General features: G+C 54.8%; 1 protein-coding gene across 1 annotated transcript in view; it reads left to right on the forward strand.

Moving 5' to 3' along the window:
- Nucleotides 1–1843: 1843 nt before the first annotated feature.
- Nucleotides 1844–17262, forward strand: part of LOC113218433 (protein spaetzle 3-like) — a 30754-nt gene continuing 15335 nt past the window's right edge. The window contains exon 1 of the mRNA XM_052266844.1: nucleotides 1844–3084. Within this exon, the coding sequence (XP_052122804.1) occupies nucleotides 2251–3084 (834 nt within the window). The 5' untranslated portion in view covers nucleotides 1844–2250. The remainder of the gene's footprint in view (nucleotides 3085–17262) is intronic.

The following is a 17262-nucleotide window of genomic DNA, read 5'->3' on the forward strand; positions in this document are numbered from 1 at the left end:
TGGCCTTGACCAGCTCAGATAAAAAGCTCTAAATCGACGCAGGAATTATTTTTCACGCTCCAGCAGTTCGAAGGTCTGCATGTGGGTGGGAGTCTGTAGTACACGACGCAGGCGGTTCAAGGCGTGTTTCTTTGTGGGTATACTGCACTGGATGCAGGCACGCGGGCGGACTTTGCCCCTATCGTAACTGATCACAGCGCCTGACGGCCCCGAGTAGGCAACCAGCATGCACGTATGCGTGCGGTGTACATACCTCAAAAAGTGCAAGGTTTGAAAAATTGCTACTATCTTGTTATTTATACTGCGGGTGGCCATGCCTATGGTCAAAAAACTGCCCCACGGAAGTAGGAAAACTTTTTTTTTTCTTACGGGAACGACAGAGCCGATAGTGAAACCAAAACACTCCACTTGCCGAATGGCTCTTGGCGTAAAGTAGAAGACTTTATCTGGACGGCATCTCAGCCTTGGCTGGGCCGCAGCTAGTCGGCTACCTATCGGGCAGTAGCCCGGGAGGCCCAGCGACCAGCAGAAGTGGGAATAATGAAAATTTCCTACACGCGTACGTGAGGTCTTTCAGAAATACGCACCATAAACATCCAAATACGCCTACGATGTAGGGCAAAGCAGCTAGTGGTGGACGGTCGGAGCCTTGCAGCCCATGCAGCTTACATGCGCCGCTATGAGGGGCGCCCGGAGCTCAGCCACTAATCGTCCGCCACATGGCCCGGGGCCACACGGGTGCGTTTCTGTGTTGTGGGGGGCTTTATTCGCCCCACCGTTTTCCGGGAAGTAATTGATAAGAAGTTCGCGGTAGGTGCAGTTACACCATCACGGCCCGATAAAAGGAATAACAAGTTGGGTAACGCCCCTCTGTAGCGCGCCGAGGGCTGCCCGTCGGCCACTACTGTGTGCACGCGCGGGCGGGCGGGGCGGCGCCGCCAGGCGAGGGCAGACGGCGCTATCAGGAACAATGAAACGGGGCCCTCTGTTTTATTAGAGAAGGTCACGCACCTCCCCCGATCGCTTACAAGGTGATTTATACCGGTGCGATTGGTACGCTGCTCTGCACGCGTCCGCACAACTGCCTCCCCGCCTCGCCCGCCCGGCTGAGCGCACTAAGACGTTGAGCCGTGCGCCGGAGGGCGCTGCTGCCGAGCGCCAGTGCGACTGCACTAAGCCCCGGCACGCCGCCGCCGGCCAACCACCGCGACATTTTGATCTCCCCCGATCGCCTTGTTTTTGACGGCGCGTGCGCACGACAAGACTCTCGGCGGCGGCGGCGAGCTCGCCCTGAACGCCACATCCTGTCTTGGACGGAGGTTCACAGTTCAGTAGTCTCGCGTCCCGATAATATCGCGTGATGGTCATTTCCCCCTCCCCTCCCCCGTGTCGGTCGGCCAGCACCCACCCTGACCCTGCTCCATTACTTAATTGGGAGCAGGCGAGGAAACCGAGCTGCTGCGGTCCGAGTTCAACGCGCGCGTGGCCCTGGTGCGCCGGCCCCCCCTCCTTCCTCCTGCTCCGTCCAGATCCCCGCGCCGCCATACCCCTCCTTTTGAATCTCGCGCGCCGCAAAGGAAAGAGGAGGGGGGGGGGAGAGGGAAGGCCCCTTGGCGGCAGCGGCGGCGCTGCGCGGCGTGTGTCGCCTCCGCCCCTGCCGCACCTCCCGGCCTCCACCACCTCCTCCTCCTCCTCCTCCTCCTCCTTCTCCCCCTCCTCTTCCTCCTCCTCCGCCACGCCCCGCCACGGGGCGCAATGCGTGACACCGCGCCGCCACGCCACGCGCCACGCCGCGCCACGACGGCCCCCGGGCCGGCCCGGGCCGGACAGGTCGGCCAGTCAGTCGATGGCGCGCAGCGGAGCTTGCTGAGCCGTTTGCTTGGCCTGGACTGGCCTGGACTGGAGGGAGACCACACCGCGAGTGCCCGGGAGCGCAGCCGTCAGTGACGCGGACGACGACGACGACGACCACGACGCCGGTGTCGTTACCGTTCTCGACGTTTGCAGCGTCCGCTGAAATAGTCGCGTCAGTGTGTGTTTGTGTGTGTGCGCGCGTGCGTGCGTGTGTATGTGTGGGCGTGCGCTTGCGCGTGAGTGCGTCCGCCCGCTTGTGCGTTGCACGCCTTGCAGGTGCCGGTGCCCCCGCCGCGGGGACCCGCTCGGCATGGTGAGGACGAGGTTGTGCTAGGTTAGGACGCCCGCCCCCGCGAGTGCCGCGCCCGCGCCCGGCTCGCGCCCGGACCCGTGACCATGGCGGTGGTCAACTACAGCCTGCCCTACAACGCCCTGCCCCCGGCCGTGCCGCACGTCTTCTACCCGCCGACGGCTGCGGCGCACCCCGGCGCGCTCGACGGAGGGGTGGCCACGGCCGCCGCCGTCAACAACTTCCTCTACACCAACGACCCGTACCACGCGCAGCGGCGTCAGCAGCAACAGCAGCAGCAGGTGGCACACCAGCAGCACCAGCAGCACCAGCCCCACCAGCAGTACGGCCCGCCCACGTCCTCGCCCAGCCGGCGCGCTGCCGCGCCCCGGGACACCAGGGATCCGTACCGCGGCTACGCGCCGCAGCAGCTGCCGCAGCCGCAGCAGCAGCCGGTGCGCTACTATGAGCAGCCGCAAGCCCAGCAGCAGCAGCAACAGCCCGCGCGACAGCGTACTGCAGCTGCGGCTGCAGCAGGGACCCCAGCTAGCGCCGGGGCCACGAGGTACACCCGGATCGACACCGGTGCGGCCAGGTCATCGCCGAGCGCCAAGACCACGCTGCACGCCGTCATCGACTACGATGACGACTTCGACGAGTACTATGACGACGAGGAGGTCCCTTCCTACCAGCCCGGCGCAGGACCCCAGCCTGGGGCGCGGGTCGGCACCAGGAGACACCCCCAGGCGACGCCGGTCCCCGCCGCCCCCCGTGCCGGGGCCACGGCCGTCCCACCCCAGCACCGTGGCCTTCCCCGGCAACAGCAGCAGCAGCAGGTCACGCCTATCCAGGGGCCCATCTACGCCAAGAACGGCAGTGTTCCGGTGGTCCCTCTGTTTTCCTACCCGGTCCTTAACAACGGCTCCTACGTTCAAATACCGGTGAGTACTAAGATTGCGCGCGGGACATGAGGTCTTGCGCTTGTAGAGTGGCAATCGAGTTTTGCATACTCATGCTTTCAAAACAGGCCGATGTTCTTCCATTGTCATACATAGCAGAAGAGACGATAGGCCGTAGAAGGTTGTGAACTTTCGCCACGGTGTTCGTAGATTTAGAATATGTTTGCTACAAAAAAATGCGTTTGTTTTGTTTGTTGTTTTAGCTAAAGTTTCTTCTTTACCAGTAATATTTTTGTTTTATGTTTGTGTAATCGTGAATATCACTAATTGTGACAATACAAATATTACTACTGGAACAAAAACCTTTTAAGAAGTAAAACAAAAACGTTTGCTGAAACAACAAAGCAAACAAACGCAAACTTTTATTTTTGTAGAAGATCTACAAACACAGTGCGTAATGAAGCACTTCTTCTTTCTTTACTGCTGCTTTATTTGACAGTATGGTTGTCAAATCATGCCCCCCGCTCCAATGAAAAGTAACACCTCTGTTAGTGGCCGTGGCGTATTACGAGCATCCAAAACTGCTATGTTCGGCAGTAAAATAAGATTTAAAAGCAGTGGCACACCAGATTTGACCTCGTTTTCTTTCTTTTCTTCTCCATTCGCTTCTCTGGACGGACGGCTTGTGTAAAGTCCGTAGGCAGGACTGAGATGTCCCCCGCTATCCTGCAGCAGGTTCTCTCTACCTCTCTGCTCTCTTCCCCTCTTTCTCACTCCACGGTCAGTTCCTTTGTCCTCCCGCTCGTTCGGCACTTAAGCCATGTTTGCTCTTGTGTTCGGCACGTTGCAACGTTGGTCTCTCGCCTTTCTCGCTGCCGGTTGCGAATCAGACATTCAAAGTCTCAAACGCCAATACACGCTGTGAATAGAAAACGAACCTGAGTGCTTTTTAACATAAATTAAGACACTTCAAAGCAACAAGTGTCGGTCAATCCCAACTGACTGGTCTGGCTCCTTCTGAATTTTGGGTCAGTCTTTTCAGATGTTCTCTCCCACTGCAATATGGCACAACCGTTTGGCAGAGATGACACTACGGGTCACAAACCGGACCGGGCGTGGAACGCTTCCTGACTTCTTCCTGTCCGTTTGTTATTGACCGCGTGTTTTCGCATACGGCATGAGGAGGGGAACAGGGGGACGAGGCAGAGAGAGACAGACGAACAGACGACAGACAGACAGACAGACAGACAGACAGACAGACAGACAGACAGACAGACAGACAGACAGACAGACAGACAGACAGACAGACAGACAGACAGACCCGATGAGCCTAAATACGAACGCGTCTGAAAAGAGCGAGGAACGGCTCCTGTGGTGATTCAGCCTAAATCCGCTCCATTTTCCGTCGGTTGCCTTGTCTGCAGGTCTTTTGCGTGACAAGGCCGAACGGGTCGACTAGGCCCCTGCCTTAGGTAACGAATCGAATAGCGAGTGAATCACTCGGCAAAATTAAAGGTTTGTTTGATGCAAAATGTTCAAAAGTATAGGTATTTCATTGCAATTGAATCTTATCCGATCTAACCTTTTTTACGGAAAAATTCTCCTCCTGCTTGATCCGCTTGAAGGATGACTAACGTGTCAGTGACGTAAGAAAGGGCCAATCGGTGTTGAGCATGCGAGAGTTTGCTCACGCGATCGGAGATGACTTGGCTCTCGCACCCGGGAAGAAAGTATTTACACTGGTGGAACAAAACGCTGTGCCCGCGCGATTTTCAAGTATCATACTTGGAGAACAAGTGTGGTCGATGAAATAAAAGGTATAATTAACCAGGAACCAGCTGTCATTAAAACACTTGTGAAAAATGAAGAATACATGAAATCGGGAGCGGGAGCTGCTATGGTGACGTGCATTGAGTTCTTGACTCGAAGGAGACAACTCCATTAAAAAGAGCCAAGCGTCCACTCCACTCTATTTTTTCTTGCCTTCTTTTCTCAGGTCTTTCTCTCTTTTGTTGTGGGCTCTGCCAGAGCGGTTTAGTCAGCAATGGATTGTGTTACACATTGAGGAGACGACTCCCGTTACCTTCTTTTTATTTTTGTTTTCTTTTACCTGAGCTCCTTTCTGTCTCACTCATAAAGAAAGACGCGTGCAAGGAGTCGCCAGACTTTGCTTTTAGCGATTCTACCTTATCCCCCCACTCTAGTCCGACCATCAAGGGAAAGAAACGACTAATTAATGCTATTTTGCAACAGCACCTTGGCGGAGTATGAGAACAAAGTAGTAGCAGCCTTTGAGCCCATTTTTGTCCGCGGTGTGGGATGCAGATGGAAAAGGGGGGTGGGGTAGGGGGCGACTTCCCTCAAACCATTACAATTACATTACAATAAGGCCACCAGAGCAGTGATCGCCTCCCGAGCTGATCCGTCGTCTTTGCGTGTCTTTTCCTGACGCCGCTCCTGACGGACAAGCTCTGCAAAGGACGAAGGACACACACACACACACACACACACACACACACACACACACACACACACAACTTCTCGTCCCTTTACGAAATTCGACCGAGCAAATGCGCGGCACCCAATTAACGGAGCCTTTTGCGGATGACGGCGTGTGTGTGTGTGTGTTAGAGAGACAGAGAGAGAGAGAGAGAGAGAGAGAGAGAGAGAGAGAGAGAGAGAGAGAGCGTGCAGCGAGCAGTATGTGTGTGTATGTGTCTGTGTGTGCGGGCGGATGCGGTGAACGCGTGATATGGATCGAGTCATGTGGTGCAGCTTCATTGCGAGAGGCGGGGACCCCGACCGGCTGCCGGACAGGCCGGGCGGCGGCGGCCGACTTGCCGACTACTTGGCCCACCTCTGGGCCCCCTCTCCATAGTCTTTCCACCCCTCCCTCCTCCAGCCCGAGCCCGACGACGACAGAGACCTTGCGAGAAGGCGGGGCAGTAAAATAGGCGCGCTCCGCGCCTCTCGCGGATTATGATACTTACATGTGCGACCGTTTCTTTGCTATTGTACAAATTCTCCAAAGTAATCGTGCAGACCCGCGAGTGCGCGAGCTGGAAATCTGCAATGTACCTCTCAAATAATGCTGCGGCGCGTCAAAAGAAATGTTTCGAAAAGACATAGAAAGGTTGTTGTGTGCTGCTTATTTGTATGGTGTCGCGTGGTGGCGCTGCTGGAGCTGTGCGAGGTGAGGGGGTCGCAGACAATGGGCCGACCTTTGCGCCTACGGCTAAAGCGGCAGCAGCGGCAGCGCCACTCCTGCAGTCCGCGCCCCGACACCACCACCACGCCTCGCCCCGGCGCACCACCGGCCGGCCGGCCGTTTGACAAATGTTTATTGCTATACGCGGCAGGGTAAGCGAAGGTAACTAATGTACTAAAAGGACACTAGGGTGTGTGCACTGTGCAACTGTGCGCGGTCGTTCCGCGCCGGACTCCCCACCCACCCCCGCGCATAGCACTATCGCGAGATATCTGACTGTCACTCAATTTGAGTCATAATTTGCGGTCACTCCGAAGGAGTAAGATTTTCCTGACCTCACCCAATTAAAGAGAGACAATGAAGCCACCTCCCTTCTCTAGAATAAACTAGAGTTACTGCAGAATACGCGTCGCAAGCCACCCATGCGGACACTGGTGCCGCTGCGAGGCTTGGCCGCCGGAGGGACTCAGCCTGTGAGGTAGGCAATACCATCACACGCCTGCGCTGCACCGTCCTGAGTTGCCTTCGTCGCAGGCGCTCTAAATGTGGACGCTGCCGCTGCTGCAAGCCTGTAAGGCTTGGTCCGTAGGTGCTCAGCCCTGTGAGCTAGGCAGTACCTCCATACGCGTGCGCTGTACCGCCCTGGGTTACCTACGTCGCAGGCGCTCTATCTTGAACGCTGCTGCCGATGGCCGACCATGGCGAGGCTTGGCTGGCCGACATGCAGAGGGACTCAGCCTGTGGGGTAGGCAATACCTTCACGGGCGTGCGCTGTACCGCCCTGGGTTGCCTGCGTCGCAGGCGCTCCACCGCGAACACTGTTGCCGCTGCGAGGCTTGGCCGCCAGAGGGACTCAGCCTGTGAGATAGGCAATACCATCACACGCCTGCGCTCCACCGTCCTGGGTTGCCTGCGTCGCAGGCGCTCCACCGCGGACACTGTTGCCGCTGCGAGGCTTGGCCGCCGGAGGGACTCAGCCTGTGAGGTAGGCAATACCATCACACGCCTGCGCTGCACCGTCCTGGGTTGCCTACGTCGCAGGCGCCCCACACCGCGGACACTGCTGCCGCTGGCCGGCCGCGGCGTGGCGCGAGGCGTGGCCCGCAGGCCGCAGGGACTCGGCCTAGGTGCTGTTTTGCCCGCATACCCCGTGCAGTAGACCAAGGCTGGCGGGTTGTGACGCTGGCTGGGCTCTTAGTCGTGCGGGGCGGGGGTGAGACGGGACGGGGCGGGGCGTTTCGTCGATGGGCGACCGATAGCTCGTCATACAATCTGTAGCACGGCTGCTGGGCGCCCGTGCTACTGCACTGTCGGGAATCCCGTCTGTGACTCGTTTTTTGTTGGTTTTCTTCAAAAGGAGATTTCCTGCAATTATTATGACAGCGGCGTTTTTATCCGATGTAGTAGTATTCGGGAGCGCGGGTCAGGCGCCAAAGGGACGGCTTGGCAACACTGTGGACGCGGTGACAGGAAGTCTTCTCGATGTGATCGACTGGCCGCCGCTGCCGCCGCTGCCGTCCGCACTAGGCGTTTAGTTCAGCCGGCGCGGCTAAGCGTGGCGAATGGGCGGCTGCGTCCTGGCGCGCCTCGCGAAGGGAAGGGATATCAGGATCAGGAATTGGATCGCCTCTTTATGAACGTGCAATGACAAGGACGTGCGCGCGGCTCGTGTGTGTGTGTGTGTGTGTGTGCGTGTGTCGTTGTTGTGGAGGTGGAGTGCCTATATTGCAATCTTCGTTAGGCATCGCTATGGGCGCTATACCGCACCTCAACCTCAAAACCAAAACAATTCGTAAAATCATATTCATCGAATAAGGACAAAATCTCAGACAGTGCAAAAAAATAAATGCATGTATATAAACAAAAATGCTCGAATTAGTTGTGTCGCTAATTCCAACAACAGACACGGCCCCTTTTAGAGAAAAGGCATTTGTGCCACCGAGGCGTGTGTCTAATGGACGTCTGCACCTCTGCAAGTTTTTTCTTTCAACTTTTCCGAACGAACCCCTTAATCTCATGGCCCGCCAGCCAACACGCGGGAAGTCCTAAAGATCAAGGTCAGCGTTAACGTTTGTTACCAATAGTAAAACCTCCGGCCCGGCCGGCCGGCCAGCAGTCTGTTCGCCAAAAAGATCGACGACCCCGGTGAGCAGATCGCGAGGGGACAGAGGTGTCTGGCGGTAAAAGTGGGCTATGATCACATGCCATGGTAAAATGTGTAGTTGCTATCTTGCAGAGTCATGCACGTTGATGACATGGATATGTAGTGTATCGGAAAACCCAGTCGAGAAGGAGGGGATTCATTCTGTTGGTGCTCTAATTACAGAGTTGATTCCGATATGATAACGATAGTGGAATTCCTATACGAATCTTTCTTTGCTCTGAACTCCTGAAGGAGGCAAAGCCATCCCGCATATCCCGCCCATCTGTTTGTCAAGTCAAGACCGAGCCCCAAAAGTTGCGTCGCCCCCCCCTCCCCTCCTTTTTCCTACCGCTCTCCTCCCTCTTTCAGACTGCTGCTCTCTTCCTTTCTCTTTCGCTCCCCAAGCCGTCGCCATCTCTCTCTCGCACCTTGCCGTTACCTGACATCTGGTCATCAGGGCGCTAAGCAAGCAGGCTCTGGAAGCAGGATCCCCTCGCGCGCGTTACATAACAGCGCTCGCACACACACACGCACGCGCGCGCGCACGCACACTCACGCGCACGCACAAGCACGTCGCCTCTGAGTCATACTGCTCCCTCACTGAATGAATGGCATTCTGATTATGAATGAATGGAACAAGTGGGGCCTTTCTGCAACAGGCTCTGCCCGCACAGAGAGGTTGTGCCGATTCTCCTCTGCAATATAATGTGTACCCTGGCCAGAATATGGAAAAAGGTCGATGAAGTCTGTTAATACCGACAAAAAAGGTAGCACTATTCTTATATGGTCGGCAAGATAAAAGTAGTGGTCTCTGGAAAATAAAATCGATCATTTCTGAGCTGCGCGGCAGTCGGCCAAAGTTGGTCTCTCTCTTATATTTTTTTTTTTCAACAGTCACGGTGTCTGTTGCAGGCCAGTTGATTATCCTATTAATACTCGCGGACGACTTCATCTGCTGCTCGACCGCGCGGCGGCTCTGAACTGAACTGTTGCGCACCGGTCGCGCAACACCTGCGCCTGCGCGTGAGCGTGGAGTCCAGCAGGCCGCCCGGCCCGGGGCCGCCGCCAGGGCCAGCGTCCGCCGAGGGGGGCGATTTCCGCGAAATTCCTCAGCAAGTGAAACTCGATCTGAGTCCTCCCGAGCGGTGGTGGTTGGTGGTCCGGCGTCGCCTCCGGGACGGGGACCGACCGGGGCGGATGGACCTTCGCCAGGCCTGGCCATAGGCCCCTCCCCAACCTGCTGCACGTGTGCCCCGCTGACCCGGGGACGCGGGAGGAGGCCGGAGGAGGCGGGAGGGGACGTGGTCCGACAACATTTAACAGAAGAGAGGGGGTCGCCGCAAAGAAAAACTGGCTCAGGAGCCGCAGTTATGGCGGACAGCGGAAAATGCATTTTGGATGTCGGTTTGTAAAGTTCAGTGTGGACGGGTTGCATGCTTATCGATGCATACTCGCGCAAAGGCGCTCTAGCGAGCGATGGCAGGGGGCAAGCCCACCCGCTTCCATGAATTCGGTACATTACAACCAGAAAAAAGGACGGCTGGACGGTGTCGGCGTGGGTTATCCACCATCCACCCCTTATGGCGAGAGCTAGGGAACGGAAGTAGAAGCAGATAACAACCCCCGCCCACATTCCTCGGTGTCGAATATGACAGGAAACGAGAGGCAAGTCGAAGTCGCGCGGAATAGAAAGGCTGGAGTACCTTGCATATCAGGCTCAGGGCTGGGCGTGCACGCTGCACTGCGTGCAGAGGCGCGAGTCTGCGCGCGTCGAGTCGCTGAACCCGCGCACGGCCAAGTACGCTGTATACGTGCAAGCAAGCGCAAGGGATCCCTCCCCCTTCCCCGTGCCTCCATCCCATCATGTTGACCTTATTAATGATTTTTAACACGAGTCGACTCGACAGAGACAAGCAGGGCGCCCCTGACTAGTCGACGGCGCTCATTGAAACTACTGCGCAGCTTGTCGGCCTCTCGCCTTTCACCTGTTCAGCGCCCTGTGTGTGTCGGTCGGTCCCTCTGGCCCTAGCCTGCCCGGCAAGGGGCTGTTTTTGATCTCAAGACGGCCGTTTCGTTGGGGTTAGACACTCGCGGAGAACCTCCGGGAAACTGGAGGCCTTAAACTTGCCTACCCAGGTCTCGAGCTCGAGCCCCGCACGCTGCGCCGTGTGGGTATGCAACCCATCGTGCTCGAGCGCGGTCGTGTCTGCCTCTGGCCGGGCGGCCTCTCCACCTCGTTCTGTTCGGACGCTGACCACATCAGCCAGCAGTGGAGGCATGGAGCAGTCTATGAATACTATGGATGTAAGAAATTGTTCCGCTTTGTTCCCTTATTTATTCTCTAACATTGGGTGCTGCATAAAGACAGCTGCAAACCAAAACATAACTCTCTTCTAAGCTTTCTCGCTACTGTCGTACAAATCACGCAACATCGTGTTGTTGTTGTCATTGCAATATTGGTTGCAATACTGGATAGATCTTGGTTACGGACACCAAAGACAAAGAATAAGAACATTATGTTCAAACTATTCACGGTCTGGGTTTTCGGGGCCGAGGGGTCGACGATGAAGAAGTTGCCCGATAAGAGGAACAAAAAGAAGGTAGCACTGAGGAGGTGGCGTGGCGTAGTGCCGTCCCGAAACAAAGCAGAACGCCGGCGACCATACTGTGTTTTGTCGCAAGTGGATGTGTGATAATGAATCTAGTTTCGTAGAATCTTTAAAGAAAAATTGGGTCCATACTAGACCGGCGTAACCATCTTGTGTCAAAAAGTGCTTCTGCAAAGTTTGGCTTCAGAAAGGTAAACTCTAAACCGTCTCGGTGTCGTTGTTTAGGTTAGTGTACGGACATATTTCATTGGTACTATTTTAACTCAGTGATAATGACTCAACTGTCGTAATAAACTTTGGTATAGGTGGTACCAAAGTGCTAGATGCGTAGCCCCGTTCTAAACTGTTTGAAATCTAACGACACGCATCCTAACCTCTGCTAGACTGTCGCTATCATCTTCTGCTTTGTTTAGGGACGACGCTACGCCACGCCACCTCCTCAATGCTACCTTCTTCTTGTTCCTCTTATCGGGCAACTTCCTCATTGGGCTGCTCCTGTGTCCCAGTCTGCAAGTACTCTGGTCGAATTCCACGTCTCCGGGTGTACTCAGCGTGTACTTGGACTGTTCTCCGGGTACTCCAGGTCCGAGTTTAACCCGGAGTGTACTCCGGATTTACTGTACCCTCACGAAATTTGAGTTATCGACCCCTCGGACGGGACGATATGTCACATGGGTTGCCTAGATATGGACGTATGTGGGCTTCTTCCAGGCGTCTCATCTAAGACTGACAAGTGGTGGCCGCCCCTTGTCCCCTCCCCGTACTTAAAACCACTACTGTCTGTGGCTTTCTCTCGCTTAGAGATAGTTTCTTCACGAGCGTATTGTTTCCCTTTCGAGTCATCATCGTGTGGTTTCACTTCGAACGCATCGAATCGATCTTATTTAATCTTCCTAGAATAACTGTGATTCGAGAAAAACTGAGAAAAACCTACTTTCAAACAATACCATTTCGTTTTGAGTTAGGTTGTACGTTGTACACTTGTATTTCTGGTCGTGGCCGTGCGGTCTTAAGCCCATCCCCTCCGGGAGAGTCGAGGCCACCCTAAAAGCCTTCCCTAGAGATCATTGTACAGGCCGCGCTGCAGAGACCATGCCTCAAATCGACTCAAAAGACCCGACAGACCACACTAGAGACCACCGTATTGTCAGCCCAGAGACCACCGAGTAGACGTGCGGCGGTTGCACCATTGCACAACCTGCAGGGGAGCTTGCCGTTCGCACGGGAGGTAAAGAGGGAAGCCCTTCCCCCTCCCAACTCTCTCGCCACCTCACCCCGAACCCCCCAGGTCAGCCCTATAACAACAAGCCGTCTGGAGTTAGACTGGAATTCCCGTGGACGTGGCAAGCAGGCATCTCATCTCAAAATTTGTGAGACTTGGGGACCCTTCCGTCAATTAGGCATGAAAACGCGGCCGCGCCCATCACCATCACGCCGGCAGGTGGGGGAGGGATAAAACGCGCCCACGGAGCGGACTGGCAAAAATACACTCATCAGTGCTATCCGATGCCTGAAGGCGCACACGTTGCGTCACAGATTATGCCTAAAAATAGAAGAGTAAGCAACGCAGCCTCCCCCGCCGCCCGCGATCAAGCCCCGCCTATGCCTCTCCTCTCCTCCCCTTCCGCGGGAGCTGCTAACTTTAAACTCCGCCGCCGTGGTTGCCTTTGGGTGTCTGCACACTGCAACCACCCTCGACGTACCAGGACCACGTAAAGGCCATGCTTTGCTGGAAAACGCCACCCCACGATATTGTCCTGGGAACACAAGCATCCTCCATGCTCCTTCTGTTACACTACAGATACCTTAACTGAAAACCCAGGTACACTGCCTTTGTTAAAGTAAACCCCTTATGCACGTGTGCTTGCAGGTTGAAAACTGCGTTTAAATTTCTCTTTTGTTGTAAATGTATTTTGTAGTCTTTGACGAGGTAGCGGGCTCAGAAGATGCCCCACCCCAAAGCGGAAGCTGAGTAAGTTGCATGTTGCGCCCGGGAGCTCCCGCTTTGCACGTCATTTCGAGCCCCATGTCCCCCTGCGGGGTTGGTATGGCCAGGGGTACCAACCACCGCCGTCCGGTCACCCGGTATGCGACCGCACCACACTTGTACACGCACGCCACGACACTCAGCTGTGCGACCCGCTGTGGGGTTTGCGCGAAGCCCTGCCCTCATTGCTCGGATTTTTACACGGATTGCAAGAAGATTGCGCCAGACTAGTACTCTGGCAGTTACTTCCTCTTTAAAGTCTTTGGACTGCACCGATGATTGAGGGCGGGTTAAGGCACTACTTCGACTTCGCCCCTAAGTCAGCCCAATTTTTGCCTGAGTCGGTTATTTATGCTAGACATTGTCAGCGTGAAAAATGTGGAATTATTGCGGCCTAGCGGGCCTAGAAGTCGTCCAACTACTGCGAGCAAGGCCGACCACCAGGCAAGGGCTGATGCTGTCTCCCTCTCTGTTACTACCTCTTTCTCGCCCCCCTCTCTCCCTCGCTCTCTCTCTCGCTTGCTCTCGCTCTTCTTCGATCTTCTTTCTCTCTCTAACACATACACAGTTCGACTTTTTCGCCTGTCTTGCATCCGCCTTTCTGTTTGTGCCGAGGCCCCCTATCCCACTGGCTCAGTGCCTAGCGCCGCGCCACCCCAATGATCGGAGCTAGCTTCGTGCTGAAGCTCGGTTCAAGCGCGCCCAGAAAATTGCGACAGGGTGTCGAGCGACCCTGGAATCCTTGAAAACCCGGGAAAAACCCTTGAATTTAAATCGTTCGGGAAATACCCGGGAAAAACCCTTGAATTTTGCTCAAACCCGGGAAAAAGTTCGCAGAGTCCTCGTCACCGAGCAGCTGATCTCCGTATTGCAACGCTCTGTGCACGCCTCTCCTTTTTTTGTGTCCATTCCTGCTCTGTAGATGGACCAACCCTTTTCATGATATAATTTTGGGACTATTGTTAAGAAAACTAACCCCTATGAGCAAATTTTTGTGTCCAAAAAGTCCTCTAAAACCCTTGAATTTTGATGATTTTGCCCGGGAAAACCCCAGGAAGAACCCTTGAATTCAATATTTGTTCGCCGCTGGACACCCTGTGCGAACTTTTCAGCTGTTTTGGTCCGGTACGTGCAATAAGCCCCCACCAAGAACATTTTTACTTGTCCGGATGCAGTCTTGCAGCAAAGCAAAATGCATACAAGACATGTGTGAAAGAAAATGCTCTGCCATTCGGTAATGCTTCCAGTCTGCAAAATTAAGAGGGGAAAACGACTGTGAAAACAGCAACGAATGCAACCAACTGTTTGTCGTGGTGAGGCAACTTCTTCGACCGTCGTGGACATACAGTTAAATGGCAAGGCAATCAAATAGGCCATCGTGCAACTACCACAAATACTTTCACCCCCCGTGTGTGGTGAGGTAGGGCGGGCGCGGAGGGCGCGGCTGGCCGGCCGGTCTCCAGACCGAGCGAGCCGGTGCGGCTTGATGAGCCCGGGGTGCGGGGCTGTGTCGTCGGTGGCGGGCCTCGGCGGGGCGGGGCGGGCTGGCCGAGCGCGGAGCGGGTGCGGAGTGGGGGCCGCGGCCGGCTGCACGGTGGAGCGGCGTGCCCCGCGGAGATGGTGGAGTCGTCTAGTCTGTCTCCGCCGGCAAGTGACGCGGCGTGTGTGTGCCGGGTCAGTGCAGTGAATCGCGGACCCCCAAAGTGAACAACACGGGTTGCCGTTCACGGTTTCGGGCGCGCGGTTCAAAGAACGCCCTTGTGCCATGCTGTGTCGCCGTGCGAGGGGACTAGGAGCCTCCTGACCCCTGACCCCCCTGGACCCCTGGACCCCCGAACCCCCTGGACACCCGAACAACTGAAGGCCCGCTATGTCGTACGCCATGGGTGGCTCCTCCGCCACGGCGCTTCTCTTGATGGTGAGTTTGTCGGGAGCACTGCATACCCACAAGAGCTGAAGGGCGACGTTCTGTCATGGATTGGAAAATTTTTTGAATATGATAGAGCCACAGACGACCTAACTTAAAAGTCTATGATTTTACTTTTGTTTTTGGCCATTACACTCTCTACTCCGTCTCCATTAACACTAATTTATTTCTGGTTCGTAGCAGACGATCGTCTCTTCTCTCTCACACACTCTGTCTCCCTCTCCCTCTCTTACCATTACAAAATTCTACTAATGAAGAAGCAGCTCTGCTTCAGTCTATGTTGTTTGTGTTTTCCACCCACCCACAACCCATCGGGTGCATGATTGTCAAGGTCAACGAGAGAAAGAGAGAGGGGTGAGGAAGTGTATGTGGAGAGGGAGATGGGGGTGCAAGGTCAGGGGTCGGGTTAAGATTTCAAGTGAAACTCTTGTTCTGCTGTGTATTCGGGGCTCGAGGCGTCAGGGTGGAGTGATGGAAATATTACTCATCGGACAGGTGTAAATCTCCAAGAACTGTCGTTCATTTTCGTAGCAGATGTCCGTAACTTACACAGACGAAAAGAATTGCGTACGCAATTTTTGGACTTATTAACCCGTTCAGTGGGGCAGCACATCCGCTGGGTGTGGAGTACTCAGTAAAGTGATGACCACGTTGTGGTCAACGCTGCACTGACTGGATGTAACAACCATTTTAATTTGTGTTCATTCTGGTAATTGTGCATCGTAGCATCATTTGGGTATTTTTCTTTTGTTTTTCATTGAAGTACTCCGTCGTTCAGAGAGGCTAGAGGGGGTCATTATCTCATCCAGTGACGCCACTCTTCGTCATTCCTATTCTCTCGCGCCTGGAACTATTATTGGACGGATTGTATGTTCGCAAAATAGGAATCGCCCACTTTGTACAGTATCGTCTCTCATGTACGGCTGTACAGTGCATGCTGGGCACGGAATAAATCGTGTGGTGGCGAGGTCCTCCCAAGTCAAATACTGGACCATGGTCCAACTCAGAACTCTGCGTTTGTATTGTGACATTTGTGCCTTTAACCTGTGTTCACCGTAAAAACACAGGTAGGAATCAAAACCCTTCTTGGTGCTAGGTGCCGTGGGCGAATGACGCCAGCACTACAATTTAGCCCCCCTCGGCCGTCCTCGCAGACATCATAATGATGTCTACCGGCACACCTCCTCCCACCCCCTTACTGACCTACGGCACCCCGTGGCCACGGGTCATTTAGACCGCCGCCCAATGACTTTCTGCTTTTTTAGACATCCATCTAGATGTCTGACGTCTGCGTTCTCAAGATCGGCAGCCGTCGTCGATCGATTCGCCCGCTCCCCACAAAACAAGAGTATGTCGCAGATAGCGAAACAGGCACACGACACACGCGGGGTTGGTTTAGCGGCGTTGTGACAAACTGGTCTGACATGCTATTTTTCGGGCGTGCGTGACTTTAATCACGCACTTGTCTGTTGTTGGCTTTGTCTCACACGACATTCGCGAGTGTGTGACCACAGGGGTGTCACTTTTTAAAACACTGATCAGCCAAGTGTTCAGCGGTTGGACACTTGGTTTATCTGTGTAGTTGTTCTTACGCGAGATAGACATTTCAAATGCATCAATAACGTTTATGTTTGGAAAGGACAGGAACAAAAATAGCAGTTTACATGTATTCTTTGAGGCACGGTTGTTTTGTTTGTTTGTTGTTGTTGTTTCACTTTCTTGGACAGTTACTTGTTACTCGCGGCTATAGACTCCGCAGACATGCCCGCAAGACATTCCCACCTTCAGTTTCTTGCCCGCTCTTCATCTCCCTGGGGAAAAAAGCGGAGTAATGAAAATAAAAAATTATCGAGAGGTATTGGTGGTGGTATCGGTGCACAATTAGTAGTAGAGTTTTTGCCAGAGGTGGTGGGACAGTGGCGCGGCCAGAGGCGCATAGCGGGAGCCAGTAGCGGGAGCCAGTAGCGGGAGCTTGCAGCAGCCGCGGCAAGTTTGGCTGAAGATGTTTCTCCCGCGTGTTATCCCAGCGTTCCAGCGAAACGTGCCAGCGAGCGATACGAGTACGAGACCTCGGGCCTGGCTTATCTGATTGCGGGTCAACCCGGCCCGGCCCGGCGGTAGCGCCTCGCTCCGTCTGCTCCAGCCGCAGAAACTGAGATTTTGGAAAAAATAATGACAGAGGAGTGGTCCTCCTCTGTGTGTATTGGGTGGATGTACGCTTAACTTTCTAGTCGCTCTTTGGTTATAGACCAACAGACGAAACCATTCGGTATTGGTGAGTTAGGTTTCTTGCAAATATCTGGGGGAATGGAGTTTCGGTTTGATGGCGACGCTTATGAGCGACCG

This window comes from Frankliniella occidentalis, unplaced genomic scaffold, assembly GCF_000697945.3.
Source record: "Frankliniella occidentalis isolate FOCC.00 unplaced genomic scaffold, Focc_3.1 Scaffold43, whole genome shotgun sequence".
Lineage (NCBI taxonomy): Eukaryota > Metazoa > Arthropoda > Insecta > Thysanoptera > Thripidae > Frankliniella > Frankliniella occidentalis.